At 40.3% G+C, this 17148-nt stretch overlaps 2 protein-coding genes across 7 annotated transcripts; one reads left to right on the top strand and one right to left on the bottom strand.

Annotated features, from left to right (window-relative positions):
* Positions 1–22: 22 nt before the first annotated feature.
* On the top strand, positions 23–10973 carry LOC119475209 (cingulin-like). Of its 6 annotated transcripts, XM_037747686.1 has the most exons (10): positions 26–589; positions 839–901; positions 1281–1364; positions 1564–1626; positions 2849–2932; positions 7100–7183; positions 7853–7915; positions 8873–8956; positions 10340–10468; positions 10563–10973. In XM_037747686.1, exons 1-10 carry the CDS (start codon positions 250–252, stop codon positions 10838–10840), a joined length of 1272 nt encoding a protein of 423 aa, XP_037603614.1. In that variant the 5' UTR covers positions 26–249; the 3' UTR covers positions 10841–10973. The 6 variants fall into 6 exon arrangements, with proteins under 6 accessions (XP_037603616.1, XP_037603618.1, XP_037603614.1 ...); XM_037747688.1 differs by lacking the exon at positions 839–901 and having other exon boundaries at positions 23–589; XM_037747687.1 differs by lacking the exon at positions 7853–7915.
* Positions 10974–13283: 2310 nt separating this feature from the next.
* Positions 13284–15446, bottom strand: LOC119475522 (claudin-4-like). The gene has a single exon (XM_037748325.1). It carries the CDS (start codon positions 14965–14967, stop codon positions 14008–14010), a length of 960 nt encoding a protein of 319 aa, XP_037604253.1. The 5' UTR covers positions 14968–15446; the 3' UTR covers positions 13284–14007.
* Positions 15447–17148: the final 1702 nt, after the last annotated feature.

Raw genomic sequence — 17148 nt, 5'->3', positions numbered from 1 at the left:
TGCACAGCAGTGGCTGCATGCAAGGGTATCATGATAAAAGTGTTCCACCAGCCAGTAGCAGCTTGTATTTTCTCACCAGTACAGAGATCGTACTGAATCATCTGAGGCCTTGAATCAAACTATCAAACAAAAACACTTGTTGTTTTTCCCATTCGTTCAGCCGGCTGGAGTTTGGAGACTATATAAGACGGGCCAACTCTACCACTGTTTACCACTCATTCACTGTTCGTGAAGACGTGTAACTGGACAATGAGGGTTGTTGTTGGTTTGCTGCTGTTGCTGCTCAGTCTGTGTGGGTCAGGGGCTCAGGGGGATGGTGGAGGCCTCGGCGAGGTGGGTGAGATCAGAGAGTTTCAGGAGACGGCTCCAAGAGATGCAGTTGAGGAATCGACCGAGCAGACCACAAAGCAAACCACCCCTGACATCTGGGCCGAGGTGAGGGCGCTGAGAGACATGGTGGTGGAGCTCAAGGTGGAGCTGAGGAACATGGAGGCCATAGTGAAGGATAGCGAGAGCCTGGTGAATGAACTGAAAACTGAGCTGATCGTCACCAAGGTGTACGTGGAGATGCTGCAGAGAGACAATTCAGGTACTGACTGGTTACTTTTCCTGTTGAGTGTTGATAATGTTGTCCTTTAACAGTCTGAAGTGTGTCAGTGCACTGATGCACTAAATGTGAGCTCCAGAATGAATGTTTAAAAACCTATGTGCTATGGATAGTATTATCTACCTACATTTAATGAAAAATACAAGAGTTTATTGTGTTATTTAAACAGTTTTAGATATTTAATTTAACCATTCACAAACAAAAATCTAACTAAATTCTTCTGTTTTTCAGTCCAAGAAACTAGACTGACGGCCATCGAGAGCAAAACAAGTGACCTAGAAAAAGAGAATGCAGGTATTTCACTGATAAACCTGATGGTTTAATGAGTGTCATGGTTTGTTATTTTTATGCTATTATTTTAATGTGTTAAAGAGGACCTATTGCTTTTGTGCTTTTTCCCTTTCCTTCAGTGTGTTATATAGTTTTCTTGTGCGTGTAAAAGGTCTGCAAAGTTACAAAGCCCAAAGTCCACGCCAAAGGGAGCTACTCTTTAGTGGGAAGGCAGCTTATGGTATGAGGAATCGTTGGGCAGTGAGAGTTAATTATGGTTTAATCTCGTCATGGACATTTAGTTTCTAGTACATGAGTATTGGGTCAACAGATTAGATGAGGGTCAAGATTGTGCCTGTTAACAGTTCTGCTCTGTAATTCTCTGTCACTGTATTAACTCCAGACCTGCAGACCAGACTGAGCAGCAGTGAGAGTGAACTTCTTCTTAGCAAGTCCAGGATTGACCAGCTGGAGAGAGAAAATGCAGGTGATGATGTGTGTCAGTGCACTGATGCACTTATTGTGAGCTCCTGAAAAAAATCTTTTTAAAAAATCTATATGTTGTGGATAAAATAATTAATCTATATTTAATTAAAAACACAACAGTGCTGATTGTGTTATTTAAGCAGTTTTATAAATTCCTTTAACGATTCACAAACAAAAATCAAACTTCTTCTGTTTTTCAGTCCAAGAAACTAGACTGACGGCCACCGAGAGCAAAACAAGTGACCTAGAAAAAGAGAATACAGGTATTTCACGGACAAACATGAAGGTTTAATAAGTTTTATGGTTTGTTATTTTCTATTGCTATTATTTTCTGTAACTTATAAATGCTATTATTTGAACCTATGTTAAAGTTTTCATATATCACATCGTTGAATCAAATTTTAGTTTCTGCTTTTCTAAAAAGGAAAAAGAGCCTAAAAAAGTGTTTAAAATATTTCCGTATTTGGTCATAAACCAAGGTGTTGGACACAATTTTGACCTGATGATGGCGCTAGATGAAAAGTTAAGTGATAAAAATTCATCCTGAGGGGGACATGAATGTGTGTACCAAATTTCAGGGCAATCTATCCAATAGTTGTTGAGAATTTTGTACAAAACCACAAATGTCAACCTCATGGTCAGTAAGGATTCATCCTCTGGAGACCATGAATGTCTTTACATAATTTCATATTAATCCATCAGATAGTTGTTGAGAGCAGTCAGATTGAGAATCACATTATTTGATGCAGTAAATCGCAGTGTAAACGATAAAACGACATCCTTACAGTGGGAAGAGAAGGGAGCCACTGAAGGTGTTGTGGTTATCTGCATTATCATAGACAGATTTGCCTGATGGGAGATCCAGGTGAATCTCATCTCCTGCTAACAGCTCCAAGACAACAGAGTTAGTGAAATACTCATGAGTCCCCTTATTCCACTCCACATTATACATGATCCTCTGGTTGTTCTTGTACACTAATACACCCATATGACCTGTGAGGTTACCAAACAGAGTGAACTGGAGATAGTAGACGCCTTTGACTGGTGCTGTGAAGAAACCTACAGAGTAAGAGGAGAAAATGAAAAACAGTAACAACTGATTTATGTAGATTTACATGACCACATGTGTTCATGTGACCTGCAGTATATTTACCTGTAGCTGGATTATAAGCATTGCCAATGTTGGTGAAGACCTTGCTGTATTTCAGTGTGATGTCTGTGTTGTGTGGTCCAACTTGTCCTGCACCAAAGTGGTGGACCCACTGGGATGGGAAAAGACTCATTTGTAACAGTAATTTTGGTGGTTTTGAACAACACTGACATTGACTATTTTGTCATTTAGGCATGAGGACTCGTTGGACAGTGAGAGATAAATATGGTTTAGTCTCTAGTACATGAGTATTGGATCAACAGATTAGATGAGGGTCAAGATTGTGCCTGTTAACAGTTCTGCTCTGTAATTCACTGTCACTGTATTAACTCCAGACCTGCAGACCAGACTGAGCAGCAGTGAGAGTGAACTTCTCCTTATCAAGTCCAGGATTTACCAGCTGGAGAGAGAAAATGCAGGTGATGATTATATCTTCATATTCACAACGCATGCAGGCACGCAGACACGCAGACACGCAGGCACGCAGGCACGCAGGCACGCAGGCACGCAGACACGCAGGCACGCAGGCACGCAGGCACGCAGACACGCAGGCACGCAGGCACGCAGGCACGCAGGCACGCAGGCACGCAGACACGCAGGCACGCAGACACGCAGGCACGCAGGCACGCAGGCACGCAGGCACGCAGACACGCAGGCACGCAGGCACGCAGGCACGCAGACACGCAGGCACGCAGGCACGCAGGCACGCAGACACGCAGGCACGCAGGCACGCAGGCACGCAGGCACGCAGGCACGCAGGCACGCAGGCACGCAGGCATGCAGACACGGAGGCACCAGGTAAAGTTTAATGATACATTGATTTTTTTTGTGTTAACAGAGAAACCAAAGGTGGCCTTTTATACAGCTCTGACTAATGCAGGACATGTTGGACCATACAACACAGACATCACACTGAAATACAGCAAGGTCTTCACCAACATTGGCAATGCTTATAATCCAGCTACAGGTAAATATACTGCAGGTCACATGAACACATGTGGTCATGTAAATCTACATAAATCAGTTGTTACTGTTTTTCATTTTCTCCTCTTACTCTGTAGGTTTCTTCACAGCACCAGTCAAAGGCGTCTACTATCTCCAGTTCACTCTGTTGAGTAACCTCACAGGTCATATGGGTGTATTAGTGTACAAGAACAACCAGAGGATCATGTATAATGTGGAGTGGAATAAGGGGACTCATGAGTATTTCACTAACTCTGTTGTCTTGGAGCTGTTAGCAGGAGATGAGATTCACCTGGATCTCCCATCAGGCAAATCTGTCTATGATAATGCAGATAACCACAACACCTTCAGTGGCTCCCTTCTCTTCCCACTGTAAGGATGTTGTTTTATCGTTTACACTGCATATTTACTGCATCAAATAAGTTGTAATTTAGTTTCTTGTTTTTCTTTAAATTGACTCAGTACTAAGTTCTCATTTTTATCTCAGTTAGCCCTTTTCATGAGCTTAGTTCTATTTCTCTTTACTTAACCATTAAGTGAATCAATTACTGTAACACAACCTCTTTGTATCACAAATTCGGCACACAATAAATGAAAATAAAAAAACAGTTTAACACAGACTCAAGACATGAAACCAAAATATTACACTGATCAATTTGTATGATCAATAAACCAAATCTTCGCAACTTCTTGTGTAATCAGTCCTTTTGTTAAGTCCTTTATAAGTCCAAATGAACTCCACTGAAGGTTTAGTCCTACCACGATCCAGGAGTATGAATCAGTGTCCTTATCTCTGAAGTGGAGGTTGACCTTGCAGAAGCAGACGCACATCCAACTCCATTTCTCCTTCAGGTGGCTCTTCATCTTAATTCTCCAGCTTCGGGTGTGTAAACACCAAACGATCCTCTCAACTAAAAAACCTGGCCAAAACCTCGTTCAACTCTCAAACAAAAGAAACAGAGTCCAGCAACGTGGACAGAAGGTGAACAGATTCATTGATTTCATGTTATTTTTTGTATTGATCCTATTGACACTAGTATTCACTAAAAACAAGAATTATTATTGGTAGCATTGATACTTAAAGCAGCAGTGGGTAGAATTGACGCAAATATGATTAAACAAAGTTATTTAATAAAACGGTGACTATATCCTAACAGTAGTGCATGAGACAGGTAATCTGGTGTCCTCCGGTGCTCCTAATGGCATCTGCAAGATTTCACAGACAAACAACCAATCAGAGCCGAGCTGGAGTCTTACCTTCTCTGAGCAGCTGTCAATCACTCGCAAACTCCGATCAAACGGTCAATAGGCAGCGCTGATCAAATATGAATCAATATTCTGTTACTGTATTTCTCACTTCAAATGTTTTCAGAGTCATCTTGTAGTGTTCTGTTAAACTGTAAAATGAGAAAGTGTGTGACCATGCAGCCATGATGAGATCAGTTCAGGAAATACCAAGCACCGCCCACCAGCCGGAGCACAGCCAATAGGAACGCTCTCTCTGAAATGACCTGTGATTGGCCAAAGTCTCCCGTCAAGATTTTTTAAAGCCTGAAAACAGAGCCATGAGGAGGTGCAGAAGTCTAGTTTTTTATCAGAACACTTGATTACAATATGCTGAAAGGTTAATATGGAGTTTTTTCCCAATGATGCCAAAAATATTCTGCCTACTGCAGGTTTAAGGTATCCACCCTGAGAGCAGCGGCCATGTTGTTATATAACTATACTCCTGGAATATGAGCTATTCTGTCCTACAAGAATCAACAGGTCTCCCTATAGATAGCCTCATGTAGACGTACCTCATCTCTCAAGGATACCAAAGTAACACTGACCACACTTGTTATTTACAGACAATCTGATGTCCGATTGGCTGATGTTGACCATGATTTTTGCAGTATTTGTACAAAATGTCATGTGAGTCAGAGTCTTTACCACTGAGGTTCCGCCATATACAATGATCATGTCGCTGTAGTGCAGTCTAGAGGTGAATTGCCACTAAATATTTCAGGACAACTCGGATGTTTTGAAAAGACTTGCTCTCATTTAGGACTGAACGCTTACACTTAGTGGAAAGCACGACTGTCTTTCAGAGTTTAACAGGTCTTTGCAAATCAAGCTATTTCATCATTTAACTTAACAATAAAAAACATTAGTGACTGTTCAGCTTACTTTGAATGGAAGTCCATGATGTAGGTTGGCAGCCTGAAAAGCATCTGAGGCACTCTGTAAGTAAAACAAATCCTTCATTAATGCATGGATAACCAATGTGTTTGCCTCAAACAGTCTTCATCAGGGTATAAAGTGTAATGACAAGTGACTAATGGGGACAAAATCACTGCAGCCGCCAAACAAGCTGTAACGTAATCATTTGGGGGACTCTCACTCACGTTTCCACCGTTGTCTTCCGACAACAACTCAAATGACAAACGGGAAGCAAAAGGAAGGAAAACGTAGCATTTCTCTGTAGGATCCTTTCCATAATGTTGTCAGACACTTATAATAACAATCTGAGCCTGTCAGTGGCAAAAACAAGCACTTTTAGTGGACGTAAACTGACGGTGCCAGGGTGCCCCAAGTGATTACATTGCAGCCCGTTTAGCCGCTGGAAGCTACAGCGTTCTCCTTCATTACTGGACCAGATTAAAAAACTGTTGTCACCATTAGTCACTTAGACACAAAAACATGGCAAAATAGGGTCCAGGTTGAAAAATACCAAAGTTACCCTTTAACTTTCTGTGGGCTTCAATGATTTAACAAATAATGTATAATAGTATAAACAATTATGAGATGTAACAGACTATCATAATGTTCTAACAGAGGACAGTTTTTATATTAATTTATAATATATCAGAGAGAATGAGATAAGTAGTGAGACAGAGAGAAGAAAAAAGTTTTGCTCCCTTCTCTGAATTTAATCAGATAACCCTCAGGCCTCAAGGCCTCAGCATTAGGATTGAGTGTGTTTCTCTGAGTGTTTGTCTGAGTGTGTATTAATAAACTCGGTGTATGCACAGCAGTGGCTGCATGCGAGGGTATCATGATAAAAGCATTCCACCAGCCAGTAGCAGCTCGTATTTTCTCACCAGCACAGAGATCGTACTGAATCATCTGAGGCCTTGAATCAAACTATCAAACAAAAACACTTGTTGTTTTTCCCATTCGTTCAGCCGGCTGGAGTTTGGAGACTATATAAGACGGGCCAACTTTACCACTGTTTACCACTCATTCACTGTTTGTGAAGATGTGTAACTGGACAATGAGGGTTGTTGTTGGTTTGCTGCTGTTGCTGCTCAGTCTGTGTGGGTCAGCCACAAAGCAAACCACCTCTGACATCTGGGCGGAGGTGAGGGCGCTGAGAGAAATGGTGGTGAAGCTCGAGATGTACGTGGAGATGCTGCAGAGAGACAATTCAGGTACAGACTGGCTTATTTTCCTGTTGAGTGTTGATAATGTTGTCCTTTAACAGTTAGACTAAAGTGTGTGATCTTGTCATGGACATTTACAGTAGTTTCTAGTACATTTTTGAGTTTTGGTTAAACAGATGAAGGTCAAGATACAGTATATGATTTGTTGTGCCTGTTAAGAGTTTGTTCTGTAATTCTCTGTCACTGTATTAACTCCAGACCTGCAGACCAGACTGAGCAGCAGTGAGAGTGAACTTCTTTTTAGCAAGTCCAGGATTGACCAGCTGGAGAGAGAAAATGCAGGTGATGATGTGTGTCAGTGCACTGATGCACTTATTGTGAGCTCCTGAATAAATCTTTAATAAACAGTATGTTATGAAAAGATAATTTTTCTACATTAAAAAATACAACAGAGCTCATTTTGTTATTTAATCTGTTTTAGAAATTAACCATTCACAAAAAAATCAAACTTCTTCTGTTTTTCAGTCCAAGAAACTAGACTGACGGCCACCGAGAGCAAAACAAGTGACCTAGAAAAAAAGAATGCAGATATTTCACTGACAAACATGAAAGTTTAATAAGTTTTATGGGTTGCTATTTTCTATTGCTATGATTTTCTATAACTTATAAATGCTATTATTTGAACCTATGTTAAAGTTTTCGTATATCACATCATTGAATTAAATTTTAGTTTCTGCTTCTCTAAAAAGGAAAAAGAGCTTAAAAAGTGTTGTAAATATTTCCGTATTTGTTCCGTAATGTTGTCCTTTAACAGTCTGAAGTGTGTCAGTGCACTGATGCACTAAATGTGAGCTCCAGAATGAATGTTTAAATACCTATGTGCTATGGATAGGATTATCTACCTATATTTAATGAAAAATAAAAGAGTTTATTGTGTTATTTAAACAGTTTTAGAAATTTAATTTAACCATTCACAAACAAAGATTCTAACTAACTTCTTCTGTTTTTCAGTCCAAGACACTAGACTGACGGCCATCGAGAGCAAAACAAGTGACCTAGAAAAAGAGAATGCAGGTATTTCACTGACAAACCTGATGGTTTAATAAGTATCATGGTTTGTTATTTTTATGTTATTATTTTAATTTGTTAAAGATGACCTATTATGCTTTTGTGCTTTTTCCCTTTCCTTCAGTGTGTTATATATAGTTTTCTTGTGCGTGTAAAAGGTCTGCAAAGTTACAAAGCCCAAGGTCCACACCAAAGGGACCTACTCTCCTCCACAGAAACACTGCTCCTGAACTGCCTGAAATGCCTTGATTGAAGCCCCGCCTTTTCTACCGTAACGTGGTGATCTCACCAAGTAACACATTTTGCATAGCGGCTAATTTTGCCCCCCCTCAAACAAAGCTAGGTAGAGCGGAGCTGGAGCAGAGTCCGAAGAGTCTGGTTCGGTTGACGGATCACAACAGTGGGCCAGCTGACCTGCTGCATCGTTATGTAGTAATTTCGGCATCATTTTGATCTGTTTATTTTGGGTCTATACCGCTGTAGCGGTGTGTGGCTTGCTAGATACAGTAAATACAGCTTGGTGAAATTCACCGAGCACCACCGGATGATGTTATGAACCCAGACACGACGCCGTTTGGTGTTCCGACGTATCTGGGACTTCCACAACATATACAAATCAGCCATAGTGGTTATTTCAGCCATGGTTGATGAAACGTTGTTGTTATCTACATGGAGGTAAGCCCCTCTCCGATGCGTCCAGCGCGAATGATGTGAATGAACACAAAAGATACCGATGGTCAAACTCGCACGAGGAAAGCAAGGCAAAAATTCACTTTGCGTTTAGTGTGAACGCAGCTTATGGTATGAGGAATCGTTGGCCAGTGAGAGTTAATTAAGGTTTAATATTGTCATGGACATTTAGTCTCTAGTACATGAGTATTGGGTCAACAGATTAGATGAGGGTCATGATTGTGCCTGTTAACAGTTCTGCTCTGTAATTCTCTGTCACTGTATTAACTCCAGACCTGCAGACCAGACTGAGCAGCAGTGAGAGTGAACTTCTTCTTAGCAAGTCCAGGATTGACCAGCTGGAGAGAGAAAATGCAGGTGATGATGTGTGTCAGTACACTGATGCACTTATTGTGAGATCCTGAAAATTTATTTTTTTCAAAATCTATATTTTATGGATAAGATAATTTATCTACATTTAATAAAAAACACAACAGAGCTCATTGTGTTATTTTAATCAGTTTTAGAAATTCCTTTAATTATTCACAAACAAAAATCAAACTTCTGTTTTTCAGTCCAAGAAACTAGACTGACGGCCACCGAGAGCAAAACAAGTGACCTAGAAAAAGAGAATACAGGTATTTCACTGACAAACATGAAGGTTTAATAAGTTTTATGGTTTGTTATTTTCTATTGCTATTATTTTCTGTAACTTATAAATGCTATTATTTGAACCTATGTTAAAGTTTTCATATATGACATCAGTGAATTCAATTTTAGTCTCTGCTTTTCTAAAAAGGAAAAAGAGCTTATAAAGTGTTGAACTATTTCCGTATTTGGTCATAAACCAAGGTGTTGGACAACATTTTGACCTGATGATGGCACTAGATGAAAAGTTAAGTGATAAAAATTCATCCTGAGGGGGACATGAATGTGTGTAACAAATTTCAGGGCAATCTATCCAATAGTTGTTGAGAATTTTGTACAAAACCACAAATGTCAACCTCATGGTCAGTAAGGATTCATCCTCTGGAGACCATGAATGTCTTTACATAATTTCATATTAATCCATCAGATAGTTGTTGAGATATTTCAGTCTGGACCAAAGTGGTGGACCGACCGACAGACGGACATCCCTAAATGTTAAATGCAAACATTGACACACAATGAACAGTAAAGTAACTCTGGCACAACTTTTACCCACTTACAACAAGTAACAAGGTGCATGGAGAAGAGAAAAACTCCAGCAACACTCAAAGTATTAGAACAACTTCATTGTCAGACTGACATGTTTTGGCTAACAGATCTCTGGCCTCAATTTCTACAAACTTCCCCGGAAATTAACCAAAAAGTTTTAGTTAACTAAACTTAACCAAACCTTAACAACACAGGTGTCAGATGAGAAAAGACTCATTTGTAACAGTAATATTGGTTGTTTTGAACAGCACCGACATTGACTATTTAGTCATTTAGGCATGAGGACTCGTTGGACAGTGAGAGATAAATATGGTTTAGTCTCTAGTACATGAGTATTGGGTCAACAGATTAGATGAGGGTCAAGATTGTGCCTGTTAACAGTTCTGCTCTGTAATTCACTGTCACTGTATTAACTCCAGACAGCAAGTCCAGGATTGACCAGCTGGAGAGAGAAAACGCAGGTGATCATTACATCTTCATATTCACAACGCATGCGTGCCTGCGTGCACGCATGCGGGCACCAGGTCAAGTTTAATGATACATTGATTTTTTTTGTGTTAACAGAGAAACCAAAGGTGGCCTTTTATACAGCTCTGACTAATGCAGGACATGTTGGACCATACAACACAGACATCACACTGAAATACAGCAAGGTCTTCACCAACATTGGCAATGCTTATAATCCAGCTACAGGTAAATATACTGCAGGTCACATGAACACATGTGGTCATGTAAATCTACATAAATCAGTTGTTACTGTTTTTCATTTTCTCCTCTTACTCTGTAGGTTTCTTCACAGCACCAGTCAAAGGCGTCTACTATCTCCAGTTCACTCTGTTTAAAGACACCACAGGTCTTATGGGTGTATTTGTGTACAAGAACAACCAGAGGATCATGCATAATCTGGAGTGGAATGACGGGAATAATAAGTATTTCACTAACTCTGTTGTCTTGGAGCTGTTAGCAGGAGATGAGATTCACCTGGTTCTCCCATCAGGCTATTCTCTCTTTGATAATTCAGATAACCACAGCACCTTCAGTGGCTCCCTTCTCTTCCCACTGTAAGGATGTCGTTTTATCGTTTACACTGCGATTTACTGCATCAAATAATGTGACTCTGAATCTGACTGTCCTCTTGTGTTATCACGTGAAAACAACATTCAAATAAATCAAAGACTCATTGGAGTTCTGTTTGTTATCATTGAGTGTAGGTCTTCATTTAGAAACTTTACATGAGCTGCGCTGATGTTCACCTACTGTAACAGTTTAGATTCAAATATGGATCAAACTGTGCTGTAAAGCATGAGTGAGGTTTTATTGATACACTACATGAGCCACATTAACCCACGCTGGGATGTTGGCTGGTAAATGAAAGACAAAATGTTGGTAACGTAAATGTAACCATTTATGCAATGTATCATAGACAGAAGAAAATGGGTTAACTTGACTTATTTCAAACAACAATCACTTTGTACATTAAGTTGGGTACTGATAAGAAGTATGATGGTTTTAAAAAGTTGACCTAAATTATCTACATGTGTCCTTTTGAGTCCTCTCAAAGAAGAGAAAAGAGAGAAGAGACAGTAATGATAAGTAAATAATAGCAGGGCTGTCAAAGTTAACGACATAATAATGCGGGCTCAGTTTTGATACGTAAGTGAAGATAATGGCATTATATTAAACTAGAAAACCTAAGGAATGCATTGGTACCAACCATGTCATACTAGCTTGTTGTGAAGGAGGCTAAATAACGCTCTAAACTTAAACTCAATTTTGACGAGGAAAAACTGGCATGGCCATTTTCAAAGAGGTCCCTTGACCTCTGACCTCAAGATATGTGTAGCACTGCAGGTATTTACAGATAGCTAGGACCAGTTCTAGGTTCTGAGGAGCAGTTTATAACTAGCACTCAAGAATAACAGACCACAGACCAAGAAGTAAGTTTCAACTGCCAGCTTATTTATATAGAAAAGTTAGTAGTACACATACACATTAATTGGTACCAAAATCACACATTTCACACACCACACAGGAATTGTGCATTTAAATCCCTGGAAACCATTGAAAATAAAACCCCAAATCTCAGAAAACATGTATTTCTCCCTATTCTATTTCACTCTGGTTTGATTTAAACTTATTTAAGTTCAGGAGATTTTTTCAACTAAGGCGCCTTAAAGTTGTAATTCAGTTTCTTGTTTTTCTTTAAATTGACTCAGTACTAAGTTCTCATTTTTATCTCAGTTAGTCCTTTTCATGAGCTTAGTTCTATTTCTCTTTACTTAACCATTAAGTGAATAAATTACTGTAACACAACCTCTTCGTATCACAAATTCGGCACACAGTGAATGAAAATAAAAAAAACAGTTTAACACAGAATCAAGACATGAAACCAAAATATTCCACTGATCAATTTGTATGATCAATAAACCAAATCTTCACAACTTCTTGTGTAATTAGTCCTTTTGTTAAGTGACGATCCTCTCAACTAAAAAACCTGGCCAAATCCTCGTTCAACTCTCAAACAAAAGAAACAGAGTCCAGCAACGTGGACAGAAGGTGAACACAAAATCCTCCAAAAATGGAAAGAAAACTCATAAAGCTTGCTTCTTTACTCTTATTTCTCTTCTCTTTTTCATTCATTCGTGACTCCTCTCTCACCAGCAAGTGACGCTACAGTTGCACTGATTCGCTGTTTCAGGTGTTTAAAGGAACAGTACACAAAGTAAAATAGAAAAATCAACCATGTAAACTACAATTATGACTGTAAATGTTAATGAACTCAATAACAAATTTAATTTAATTTGCTTACATTGTATTCATTTGTTTAACCTTGTTTTACCTTTCTTTGTAAAGAAAAAAAATTCCCATTGGGTCATGAAAACATCTGCTGGTATAATGGGGCTAGATGGATAGATGGATGGTTATTTTGATCTGACGGGGTCTGATGTGTCTGTTTGCACCGCTGACCACCAGATAGCAGTGTTTCACAATACTAGGAGACAAGTATGAACATCATCTGGGTCAGTCATGCTTTCTACATTGTTCAGACCCATATAACTTTATTTAAAATTGTTTGGGCTCGCATCAGTGTAGTTTTATTTACATATTACCTATTCATTTCTGTAGTTTCTTCCTTACTTATGTATGTAGATGTATCCATAAAAGTTCTCTCTAAAGTAAAACTTGTGTATAACTGGCAGTAGATTATGACTACATAATGATGCTACTGCACATTTGAATAACAAAAAAAACACAACACATGTTCCATAAACATGATTGACTGAAACTGAGTTTGAATCCTCTTCAGACACACTGTGCATCCCTCCTCTAACCGCAATCCTCCGCTGTCAACACACTCTCTGTCAAACCAGTTTGTCCTGTAGATTTTAATAGCCAGGAAGAGGACTGAGAGTCCAGGGGGATGCTGTATACTTACATAAGGAAAGGCTCTATTCAGCTCATGTGTGACATTTAATACATTTAGATTATAGTGAAAAAGACAATCAAATTACGTTAAAGTCATTTATTGAAAAGTAAACATACAAATATCTATCAATAATATATGTGCAAATAAAAATAAACATAAAATCACATTTCACAGTTGTGACAAAAAGCTAAATCTAAAAAGTGTAACTATTTATTTGTAACAAGTGGGAGTCTTTCATGGCCGTAGAGCTCATCAAATGAGCACATACTTGGCTTAAAAAAATGCATTAGTATCAATTTAAAGTAGGCTAAAATACGCTTCTGCTTCATTCCTTATGTTGCGTTCAGGTTGCTGTACGTCCAGCAGAAACAAACAAGCCAAAAAGTCTAAGGTAAGATTCGTAATGCGAACGAATTCACCATCATTCAGTGCATTTAAATAGTGAAGAAAGAAGGTTAATACCGGTGTAATGCTCCACATTAACGTGTCAAACTTAATGCCAACAATGTTCTTTAAAAAATAAAAAACAAAACAACAATAGCATACTTCATTTGCACCAGGATTCAGTTTGTTAAAGTATTTAAGTTCAGTTTTAGTGCACATAACATATTAAAGCTGCTATGCTCCATATTGATGAATGTAGTCCAGGCCTTTTCCCTTCTGTCCTTTTATCAAAGCAACATGGTGGAGTAAAAAGATAACTATACTTATATACAATGAGCTACTTTTCATCGGTAAACCGTCACAAAATAAGTAAACTACTAATTGGTATGTTAAATGTTACATGCATTTGTGTGTGTCCATATTATAGGTATGTTTTCGCTGGATTTGAGGACACGTCCTCATTTTCACTCTCGACTGATAACCTCTCCTCCATTTCTGCTCGTTTCAGCTGAGACTTTGTCGACGGCGCCTCACTGTATTCAGACTTTGTCGACTCCGGCCTTTTCATCTGAGACTTTGTTGATGGCACCCATGATTGTTCTGACCCCAGCCTCGAGCCCTGCACAGGCCCGTCCTCCCAGGGAGGTCTTGTGGACAGCGGAGGCTTCGTTGACGCTCTGTCGTAGCTTTGAGACCTGGGAAACGCCGCTCCGACAGGCTGAGGTGTCGCTCTTCTGCTGCGTTGAGAACTCGCCCCGTTGGAGGAGCGGACCATCAGGTAGCGGACAGAAGGGCTCTTGTCTGCGTCGTGGTCTTTGAGGGGGCACGCTGAGCTGATGAACAAACCCCCTCCCAGAATGAGCAGGATGGACGCTCCCCAGCCGATGTAGAGGCTGGCTCCGATCTCCCTCCGCTGAGCGTCTATGGAGGCGCTGTAGAACTTCTTCACCACGGACCCGGCCGCCCACGATGTGGGAATCAAACACAGCAGCCCTGTGACAATCAAAACTGCCCCCGCTGCTACGGCCACCTTGCCTTTAACTGCTTCATCTCCATCCAAAAAGCGAGTGCACTTCCCTCCAACGAAGGCCAGAATGAGGCCCGCGCTGCCGGTAAGGATGGCGAGGACGATGAGAGCCCTGGCGGCCTGCAGGTCAGCGCTGAGAGCGAGGAGAGACTCGTAAGGTTTGCACTGGATCTGCCCTGTGCTCTGGACCACACAGGTCATCCAGATGCCCTCCCAGATGGTCTGGGAGGTGACGATGGTGCTTCCAACGAAGGCCGTGACCCGCCACATGGGCATTATGCAGCTGATGATGACCCCTGCCCAGCCCAGGAGGCACAGGGCGCTGGCCAGCATCTGCATTCCCATAGAGGCCATGACGTACAGTAGAGGTGGAGGGCAGATCTCTGAAGGGGCTCAAGAAATGCTCACAGACCTTTGTGTGAAGTGCTCTGGTGGTTTCTGTGGAGCTTCTTTTGCTTTCACTCGTGATGACTCTTCTCCTCTCGTGTGAGCTTTTCTTTGTCTTTCTCAACGTGTGATGATGCCGTTTTCATACGCCTCCATTTTTGTGCGTTTCTTCAGCTATTTTTTTTGACTTGCCACAGTTGCAATGTTGTATCTGTCCCAGGAACGCAGAGCCCCGTCTGACTATTTCAGTTGTCCGTCCAGCCTGCAGTAGCTTGACTTCAGGTGTGTCACTTCATTTGTTTACAGCCTACTTTTCCACTGTCCCTCCTCCTTCGTATCCCTAAATGCTGTCCTCTCCTCCCCCCCTCTCTCTTTATTTCTCTACCTAAGAGTGCTCTTTCTTTTCTGTCACCTGAGCGGCTGCCTGTGTGCTACTGGTCAGGTGTAGATGCACCACACCTACTCTATAGGGAAACAAAAGGGGGAGGAGGTTGACAGAAGAACAGAGAGAGAGAGGTAGCTGTGAAACCGTGACATCACCTATTCCCTCCCCTATTATCTGTGTCTGACGAGATTATTTTGGAAACGATGAGCTTTGGACGAAGCAGAGAATGATATGGCCTCTGGGCGTTCAACATGTCTATAAGATACACACTCGTGAGGCGCCGCATCGTCGTCTTTGTTCTGTCACACACTATCTTGCTGCAGAAATAAGATTTGATTCAAAAGTTAATACTTGTGAAAGCTCAGTGTGCGTGCATGCAGGATGTATTTGTGTAACAAGAGGAGAACAATGTGAAACACAATCTCCTGGGACGAAACCAGTTTCATTCTAGCAGCGGCTACTGCGCAGAAAAACCTGTTTGAAACATGCAAAAACCCCTCCCCATACGCAAACACACACACGTGCACACACACACACACGCACATACTACTTAACCTTTTAATCAGGCTCAAAATAATCTTTAATCTTGCCGTCCTTTGTAAAATTCAGAAGGGTACTTTTATTCATTTTTCCCACCACAACATTTTGACAAACTAAATTTTCGTTTTCCCACAATTCTATACTCATGTTTAAAGGACACAAGAAATATCTTTCTCTTGTACTTAGTTTAAGGTTTAAAGAGGGAATACTACATACTAGAGCTGTCAATCGATTAAAATATTGAATCACGATTAATTGCAAATTAATCGCACATTTGTTCAACATGTACCTTAAAGGGAGATTTGTCAAGTATTTAATATTCTTATCCACATGGTAGTGGACAAATATACTTACTTTATGCAAATATATGTATATTTTTATCATTGGAAATCAATCATCAACACAAAACAATGACAAATATTGTCCAGAAACCCTCACAGGTGCATTTAGCATAAAAAATATCCTCAAATCATGACATGGCAAACTGCAGCCCAACAGGCAACAACAGCTGTCAGTGTGTCAGTGTGCTGACTTGACTATGACTTGCCCCAAACTGCATGTGATTATCATAAAGTGGACATGTCTATAAAGGGGAGACTCGTGGGTACCCATAGAACCCATTTTCATTCACATATCTTGAGGTCAGAGGTCAAGGGACCCCTGTGAAAATGGCCATGGTAATTTTTCCTCGCAAAAATTTGGAGCGTTATTTAGCCTCCTTTGCGAAAGCTAGTTTGACATAGTTACCAATGGATTCCTTATCTTCACTCTAGCTTCAATAATGAGCCCAGTACAACCTCCGGAAGATCCATTGTGTTAATGCATTACAGAAATGTCGTTGAAATGTGTTTCGTTAAAACAAATTTGCGTTTCCTTTGACAGCCCTACTACATACACACATTCAAACTGAAAACATACACACAGTTATCACTCAGTCTCTTTGTTTATTTAGCAACGCTTCTTTGGCAGGAAGCTCACATTGTCACACAACCTGTTTGTAAGGATTCTTTTGTTTACACTTGAAAAACCTGATACACTTTTCAGTGAGTTTTTTGTTGCATGTCATCACTGTAACTGTTCTTCCCTTTGGAAAAAAAACAACAACGCAGTGACGAGATGGAAACGTCTCACATGCTGACGAATATTTGTCTTACAAATGACTTAAAAATCGGAAGAAAATTCTGTGAATCAGTCGCAGCTTGATCGAGGAAGAGTAGAAAGTA

This window comes from Sebastes umbrosus, chromosome 17, assembly GCF_015220745.1.
Source record: "Sebastes umbrosus isolate fSebUmb1 chromosome 17, fSebUmb1.pri, whole genome shotgun sequence".
Lineage (NCBI taxonomy): Eukaryota > Metazoa > Chordata > Actinopteri > Perciformes > Sebastidae > Sebastes > Sebastes umbrosus.
Note: the sequence above shows the minus strand (reverse complement) of the source record. Positions and strands in the feature narration are given on the sequence as shown.

Bases quoted from the DNA above. Each gene is read 5' to 3' on its own strand.
- LOC119475209 (XM_037747686.1), top strand. From the start codon at position 250: ATGAGGGTTGTTGTTGGTTTGCTGCTGTTGCTGCTCAGTCTGTGTGGG. The intron at 7,916-8,872 runs GTATTTCACTGA...TATTAACTCCAG, and splicing joins CCTAGAAAAAGAGAATGCAG to ACCTGCAGACCAGACTGAGC. The intron at 10,469-10,562 runs GTAAATATACTG...CTTACTCTGTAG, and splicing joins TGCTTATAATCCAGCTACAG to GTTTCTTCACAGCACCAGTC.
- LOC119475522 (XM_037748325.1), bottom strand. From the start codon at position 14,967: ATGGCCTCTATGGGAATGCAGATGCTGGCCAGCGCCCTGTGCCTCCTG.